Genomic DNA, 9,157 nt, shown 5'->3' on the forward strand with positions numbered 1-9,157 from the left:
TACAAGCAATTTAATTAAACCAGATAGAGTTAGTGGCATTACATAGAGTTAACTAATTTACTTACCTAGAGGGTGCATATAATATTTTAACTTCATGAACTAAAATACATTGTTACTTCCTGTCTGATTAAAAGATTGATTGTAGAGTGAGAGTCTGCTTAAAAAGTATCACTTTCAACTACAACAGTAGTTGGAATATTAGGCTGCAGATGCCTATTGAGAGAAAAATGAGAGCATGAAAAGTGTAGAAGTTTTTCCTGACAGAGATTATTATTAAATATAGAAGGGTTAAAGGTTTGAAAATGTTTAGTGTGATTTAAATTAGTCTTTTAATTGTAAGCAAGGAAATTAACAATGAATTTTGCACCCCACTTTTAAGTCTATAAGACCCCTTCCCCTCCTTAAAAACCTGAGGTAAGTTCTAGCCCCACAACTATCTGCAGTGCTTGTGTACATACATTTTAGCATATGACTTTTGGGTGGTTTATGCATGTTCTTCGAGTCTGTTCATGGGTCACACCCAACCCCCAGATTTCCAGGTTAAAAACTTTGCTAAAAAGGTATATTTGAAATTTTCACTGAGTAGTAAAAACACAACTATATTGTTTGTATCTTCAGTGATGGAGAAAAATAGGTGACTTAGAATTTTTCAAGTCCTCTAACATTAAATGGATGAATGCATATCTTAATTTTATATATATAACCTTCATTTTTTTTTTTTTTTGGTCTTTTTATTAGGTGTATGCAGCAGTGCTATGGCAACAAACTAATCAAAACGGACAAAATTCAACAGAAAAAGTATGTTTTGGAGCTGCCCTACCAGAAGAAAAACTTAATCACTTTCGTGATGAACAAATTGGACAGTTGCAGGAGCTGATGCAAGAAGCCACTAAACCCAATAGACAATTTAGTATTACTGAATCTAGGAAACCAACATTTTAGTCTACACAATAAAGCTTAACAAGCATTTTAAGTTCAGAACCTCTTATTTTAAGTATCAAGAAATAAATTCCTAAAAACCATAAGATTTTAGGTTTTGAGAATGCCTGGTATTAACGAAATATTTGGGGATGTTATTAATGGTGTCTACAATATATAGATCAATATGACTAGTACACAAAACTGTGCATTTAAGTAACAGTACTTGCTGGATAGGATTTGATTTTTTGGACTAAACAAGAAAGAATGACTCTAAAATTCCACAAAGTTGTGGAATTTTGCCAAAATTTTTTTTTTATATATAAATTTAATACTGTTCTTTTTTTTTTTTTCCAATCAGGCTACAGGGTTTTTTTTTTAATTAAAATATAATGTATTATGCTGTTCTTTTTCAAGCATTAGCCTCATGGTTTTAGCTTCAACAGATAAGTATATTGTGATAATGACAGATGTGGAATTCCAACAGGGTTGTTAGTTATATACATTGTCATTCTGAAAGTTTCATCATTTCTACTTTAATAATATATGATTATTCTTGTAAATATCCATTCTCCCTGAGTCATTGTTTAGATACAATGAAAGATTAAAAAGGAGCTTTAACATTCAGTGTCATCATCATACATTATAAAATCTATCATACAAATGAGAATCTCATTTATTGCCTCAAAGTTGGGGAGATATAAAAACACTTTCATAAATTTTTTAAGTTGATTATAAACTGAAAAAATCAAGTGGTAATCCCATGTACATCCTAAAATGTTTAATTTAAAAAAAATTACTAAAACGACTTGTAACTTTAGTTATGTATGTCTACTTTGAGATTGTGAAGTGATCATTTTTCAGATGCTATTGCATTTATTCAGCTCTTTAAAAATTGATTCATATTTACTCTTTTGCCATATTGGGCTTTTTGTCTGTGTATGGCTGCCAGACTCCTCACTCCTTTTTAGTATTGAGTCTGCAACCCTCAGTGTAAATTGATGTACCCACTGTAGAAAAAGAGTATGGAGGTTCCTCAAAAAATCAAAAATAGAAATACCATATGATCCCATAACCCCACTACTTGGTTTTTACCCAAGAATACGAAAACATTAATTCAAAAAGATGTATACACCCCTATATTTATTGCAGTATTATTTGCAATAGCCAAGATATGGGCCCTAAGTGTCCATTGATAGATGAATGAAGAAGACACAGTGTGTGCATGTGTATATATAAAATGAAATATTACTCAGCCGTAAAAAAAGAATGAGATCTTGCCCTTTGCAACAACATGGATGGACCTAGAGGGTATTATTCTAAGTGAAATAAGTCAGAGAAAGACCAATGCCATATGATTTCACTTATATGGGGGACTAAAACGCAAAACAAACAAGCAAAAATAGAAATAATCTCATAAATACTGAGAACTGGTGGTTGCCAAAGGGGAGGGGGATGGGGGATTGAAAATAAGTGAAAGGGATTGAGAGGTTTAAACTTTTGATTATAAAATAAGTCATGGTAATGAAAAATACAGCAAAGAGAAAACTGTCAATAATATTGTAATAACTTTGTATGGTGACAGAGGGTAACTACACTTACATACATGACACAGTGTTCACAATGATAATTGTTGAATCACTATGTTTTTCACCTGAAACCAGTGTAATAATATACATCAACCAAATACTTCAACTAAAAATAAAAAAATAGTGTGGCTTGTATGAGAAGAGAATAAAGGTAGTATAATTTAAGTATAAATGTGATTTCTAACGTGTAACTCATTTTTATATAATGACCATTTTAGTGGTTACATGTTATATAGAATTGGTTTTCTAATGCAAAACCAACCACTAAAATGATTGTTTTATAGAAATGAGTATGTAACTTCCAAGTTAGTAATTGAGGATAAATGAGATAGAAAAAAATTGAGATAATAGAATAACCAAAATATGTCAGTAACACAGCAAATGTGTGCGGACTATTTTATTGACAAATAAAACCACTTATATGCGCTTATATGCACACCTAAAGCATAAAATACAGAAAGTTATACCAACCAAAATTAATCTGATATATTTATATCTGAAAACACTGTAAAGCCAGAAACACTGTTGGAGATAAAAAATTTATAGGCTGTATCTAAAACAGTAGCTGGAGGAAATTCATAGCTTTAAATGTGTCTAGCAAAAAGAAAGCCTGAATATTAATGAGAAGCATCTATTTTAATAAGAAAAATACAAAATAATCTCAGATAAGGATTAGAGCAGAAACTAATAAAAAATCAAAAGCTTATTCTTTGAAAAGGACTTTTTTCAGTGACAAATCTGGTAAAGTTGAATAAGAAAAAAAATATCAGGAGTGAAAAAGAGGACATAACCATTTCTTTTCTGACATTAAATAGATATGATATTATGAACAACTCAAAGCCAGTAAATTTGTGGTCTAGAAGGGCTAATTTTTAGAAATTATATAGCTTAGCAAAATAGCCAAAAAAAAGCTTCCATAGCTTTTAAATTAATTTTATCAATATTTATAGAAAGAAAATTTGAGGCCTAAACAACTTCTTTGGTGAGTACAGCTAAATATTCAAGAAATTAAACAAGCTTTTCCAGAGAATAGAAAAAGAGGGATACTTCTTCCTAACTCATTTTATGAGACCGTCAAATATCTGATACCAATAATAATGGTATGAGTAAGGAAAATTACAGGCCAATTTCACTTATGATATAGATGCATAATTCTAAACTAAGTATTAGTAAAACAAATACAGTAAAGCATAATTCATCATGACTTGGTCAGGTTTATGTTAGAAATCCAAAGTTGTTTTTACATTAGAAAATCAATTACTATGATCCACCACATAATCAAATTAGAGTGTAAATGTCATCATCTCATTAGATGTATAAAAAGCATTTGCTAAGCATTCAACATCTATCCATGATAAAAATGCTCTTAACAAACTAGATATAAAGGGCACTTCATCAATCTAATTAAAGGGTTTCTACCAAACATCTGCAGTAAACATAATGATGAATCCTTGAAAGCTTTCTCTTTGAGATTGGGAAAAAGACAAGAATATTTGTCATCACTGCTTTTCAAGTCAAAACTGTTAGTCTGAGACAATATTAATGTATATGTTGAACATCCAAAATAATCTATAAATTATTAGAGTAAGAATTTAACAAGTTTGTTAGATGCAAAAATTGCTGTACAAAAATCAGTTGCATTTCTATATAAGCAGCAACAATGTGAAAATTTATAAAAATATTATTAAAATAATATCACCAAATAAACACAAAGCAATTTCACAAAAGGTATTCAAAACTCTCTGGAGAAAATTTTGAAATTTTTCTTAAAGACACTAAAGAGTGAAAATGTATTCTTTTGTTCACTTGGTTACATTTGTATACAGTTCTGATTGCCAGGTGCTCAGATAGTAAGTGACAAAGCAGAATTCTTTAAAGCATTGAAGTTCCTTATACCTAAGGCTAAATCTTGAATACATTATTGAATTCATTCATATCCTGATGGCTAGCTGATCAACATCTGCACATTTGGCATGCTTCATTTTTGTGTAATTTCTCATTGCAGATTTGTCAATGTACAGTAAATTTTGTAAGCTTGCATCAGGTTTATGAATAAAGAACCATTTAAAAAGTGTTACTCCATGCTCAAAGATTAGAAGATTTAGAATTGTAAATATAATTATTCCTGAAGCTTTATAGTTTCGATGTAATCTTCATCAAAATTCCAAATGGTTTTTTAATTGAAAAAGCTTAAAAGATTTATATGGAAGTGGAAAGGACCAAGAATAGCCAGTACACTAAGAAGAATGTAATAGAATTTTTTCTGCTGGCCAGATATTGAAATACATTATAACTATAGTTATGAAGATAGTGCAACATTTTATTATATGGAGGCTTAGCTTATCCAGTGGTGGTACCATCCTACAGGGCAGAAAGGACTGCTTTTCAACAAATGGTTCTGGGAAATTTAGATATTTTTATGGAAAAAAAATCTTGGGTACCTAGAATTGGTTGTAGATTTCTTAAAGATCAAAAGAAGGCAAAGTTATGACACTGTAAGAACAAAATATAAAGAATATCTTCAAAATACTGGGGTAGGAGAGGATTTTTTTAAAGTAAGTTTCACATCCAGCATGGAACCCAATGCAGGACTTGAACTCACAACCCTGAGATGAAGACCTGAGCTGAGATCAAGAGTCAGATGCTTAACCCACTGAGCCACCCAGGAACCCCAGGAGAAGATTTTTTTTTTTTTTTTTTTTTAGTGCAAAAGTGAGAGAGAGAGCCCAAGCAGGGGTGGAAGTAGAGGGGCAAAGGGAGAGGGAGAGAGAGAATCTCAAGCAGGCTCCACACCCAGTGCAGAGCCCAATGCAGGCTTGATCTCACTACCCTGAGATCATGACCTGAGCCGAAATCAAGAGTCAGACACCTAACTGACAGCCACCCACATGCCCCAGGAGAGGATTTTTTTAAAGACACAACCAGCTCTAGCTGTAAAGGAAAAAAGTAAACATCTATAAACACATTAACGAGTTACTTTTTCCATCAAAAGCAATAAACAGTGCAAATGCATGCCTCAGAATATGAACAGATAGTTGTAGCACATCAATAATGCTCAAAGAAATAATATGCAGAACATCTAAAGAACTATAGATCAGGGTTGCCTGGGTGGCTCAGTTGTTAAGCATCTGCCTTTGGCTCAGGTCATGATCCCAGGGTCCCGGGATCAAGCCCCGCCATTGGGCTCCCTGCTCCACGGGAGGCCTGCTTGTCCCTCTCCCACTCCCCCTGCTTGTGTTCCCTCTCTCGCTGTGTCTCTCTCTGTCAAACAAATAAAATCTTAAAAATACAAACTAATCAATAAGAAAGATATAAAATCCAAAACAAAATGGAGGAAAACCTTGAACAAGAAATTTACGAATAAGGAAATTCACATTGTCAGTAAACAAAACAAAATCCTTTGTTTCATTTGTAATAGAGAAATGCAAGTATAAATCACAGTGAGATTGTATTACACAACTTTAAAATTGAGTAAAATAAGGAAGCTGACAACAGGTGTGGAGAATGATAGAAAGTAATGGAAACTCTCATCTTGCTAATGAGAGTGTTAATTAGCATAACTTTGGAAAACAGTTTGACGTTCTTTAACAAATTTGAAGATGTTACACTGTATAAATACTATTGCATTATGATGTGGTGGTTGAGTACCGATTCTGTTACAACTACGTGGATTTGAATCCCATCTTTTTACTTCTATGACCTTAAGTACGTGACTTCAAATATAAAAAGAGTAAGATTTTTACTCTCTTACTCCCAATTCCTGCCCCAGGAACTAAGTTTTGCCCTCATGGGAGTTTTTTGGTGAAGATTAAATGAGTTAATCTATGTGAAATGCTCATAACAGTATCCAGAACATAATAAAAACTATAAAGAATTTTCTATCATTGTTATTGCTATCCTTGTTATTAATATTACTTTACATCCCACAAAATCACTCTGACATATGTACACTGGATAATCGTGTGCATTTGTAGATTAGGATACTATGCAAGAATGCTCATATAAGAATGATTTTAGCAGACCCAAGCCAGAACCAATCCTAATGTCCCTCAAACAGACTGGCTAAAAAGTTATGGTATAGGGCGCCTGCGTGGCTCAGTCGTTAAGTGTCTGCCTTCGGCCCGGGTCATGATCCCAGGGTCCTGGGATCGAGTCCCGCATTGGGCTCCCTGCTCGGCGGGAGGCCTGCTTCTTCCTCTCCCACTCCCCCTGCTTATGTTCCTGCTCTCTCTCTCTGTCAAATTAATAAATAAAATCTTTTAAAAAAAAAGTTATGGTATAGTCAGAGCAATGAAACTGAATAAACTACAGCCTCTCATAACTACGATACTGATGGAAAGAATTTAAGTCAAATCTAAACACATACAGTATGAATTCATTGGTACAAAGTTCAAAACCAGGCAAAGTGAAACAATAGTGTAAGGGATGCAGATATTAGTGGTAAAACTATAAAGAAAAGGAAGAAAATAACAGGCACAAAAAGTAGTTACCTCTAAGGGAGCAAACAAAGGATTGGGAATGATACATGGGGCTCTTTAAGGGTCCTGGGTGACAGTGTTTTATATTTTGACTGGGTAAGGTTTCTGTGAATGTTTACCATTATTCTTGGCCTCTCCACTCCTGACATATGGCATAGTGGACCTTGTTTAAAAAAAGAGCGTTTCACTATTGAGCATGCTGTTGGATTTAAAAAAAAAAAATACAACAGGTGCCCACACTCAATACTCAATAAAGTTGGAAAATAATCATTTTGTTAATCAACCACAGGTTTTCTTTCATTTGATATAATTAGCTCCCCTCTTTTTCTTTTTTAGCGTAATCCAACTCTCTACAGTTTTGATTTATTCATAGTATTTCATGAATGTGTTCAGTATGTACTGTAGGAACACACTGGCTTGAGAAGGAAAATAAAGATAAGGGTTAGTTTTGTGTTTGCACTCGTTGCTTTTGTTTTTTATAAAGCTCTTTATTTTCTAGCCCTTGGCACTATTTTATGTTGATGTGTTTCAAGTAAACTTGGTTTTGCAGTGACCGGCAGGTGAGGTTGTTTGCATCTCCTCTTCAGTCTCTAATTTATTCTTTAGTAAGAAACCTGATAGACAAAAGATTATAGGACCTTTGTAATGTCAATTAGATTCATATAAAGCTATTCAGTTTGAAGAGGCAGATAAGTTTATCTGGTCTAACCACATTTTTCACCTTTTCATTTTTAGAATTTATTTGATCAAGAAATGCATCTTCACTCTCAAGATTAGTGGTTTTGAAACACAAATTTATTTATTTCAACTAGTTTTGTGCTCTGAATATCTCTAAGTCTGATAGAAACATGTAGAAATCCTGGGCTCAATCAGCAATTATTAAGGGCTTTAATGTGCAATTTCCGTACACACTCTTAAGACTGCATTTTAGCAAAGAAATAATGGAGTTCAATGCTAAATACCTGAAATAGTACACCCTTTTCAGGGTTTCAAAACATCTTAGTGCAAAAGCTAATAGAAGCTCAATGTTAAATAATTGTTGCTAAGCAACTTTAAAATAATAACTACCTGCAGAGTAACGGCACATCTAGTGAATGCCACCACTCACATTAGATGACTAAAAAGACAACCAAGCACCAGGATAAGAAGAGTAAAATTGTAAATTTAAAATGTATATCACAATGGACTTGTAAGACAAGCTCACTCAAAAGCAATGGGATTTTTATTTTTATTTTTTTTAAAGATTTTATTTATTTATTTGACAGGGAGCGAAAGCAAGCATAAAGCAGGGGGAGTGGGAGAGAGAGGGAGAGGCGACACCCTGCTGAGCAGGGAGCCCGATGCAGGACTCCTCCCCAGGACCCTGGGATCATGACCTGAGCCAAAGGCAGACGTTTAACCAACTGAGCCACACAGGCGCCCCAGCAATGTGATTTTTAAATGATTAAAAGATTATGGTAAAAACATTTGAATGAACTAGATTTGAATGAGTTGATCTTTTGCACCAGCTTTCCTAATGTTAAGATGTGAATTTGATCTCAAAGTTTTATGAAATGTGAGGGGTATCTTCTGCCTTCTAGAGACAGACATCTCACATCATTTAACTGGTGTCCCAATCTGTCTTCCTAGAGAATGCAAGTTCCATAAGGGCAAGAATTTTGTCTTGTTTATTGCAGTTTCATCAGTATGCACAACAGTGCCAACCACACTGCAAGAACTCAATGTTTGTTGAATAAAATAATGATATCAAAAATAGTGCATTAGTCAAGATCCATTATGGAAACAGACATCACCATTAATTTGAATATAGAAGGTTTAATATAAAAAAGTATTAAATAGAGAAGGAACTAAAAAGATCTAGGGAGAACTCTAAAGGATACACTATCCAAGGAAGGACCGAGTTGGAATGCGGGGCCCTCCCCAAGGCCGGGATTCAGAGCTCACTGGAAAAGGCGTGCTTGAGGCCTGGGGGCCAGCAGAGATGGTTGTTGTTTTTCCCAGGCTAGAGGTAGTCTGTATTTGCTGGGCAAGCAGGAAGCTTGCAGGAAGCGTACCAAGCAGGTATGCTGAGGCTGGCAGGTGGGCTTGCAGAGAGAGTTGGGGTAGCTGGATCCCATTCATCAGCAGAGCAGTGTGCAGCCTGGGGTACATGGTGTATGTATCTGGAGGACC

General features: G+C 34.2%; 1 protein-coding gene across 1 annotated transcript in view; it reads left to right on the forward strand.

Moving 5' to 3' along the window:
- The window catches only part of SDHAF3 (succinate dehydrogenase complex assembly factor 3), a 91,409-nt gene extending 89,848 nt beyond the window's left edge, over window positions 1-1,561 (forward strand). The window contains exon 2 of the mRNA XM_027574415.1: window positions 739-1,561. Within this exon, the coding sequence (XP_027430216.1) occupies window positions 739-942 (204 nt within the window). The 3' untranslated portion in view covers window positions 943-1,561. The remainder of the gene's footprint in view (window positions 1-738) is intronic.
- Window positions 1,562-9,157: the final 7,596 nt, after the last annotated feature.

This window comes from Zalophus californianus, chromosome 12 (genome assembly GCF_009762305.2).
Source record: "Zalophus californianus isolate mZalCal1 chromosome 12, mZalCal1.pri.v2, whole genome shotgun sequence".
In the NCBI taxonomy this organism is placed as follows: Eukaryota; Metazoa; Chordata; class Mammalia; order Carnivora; family Otariidae; genus Zalophus; species Zalophus californianus.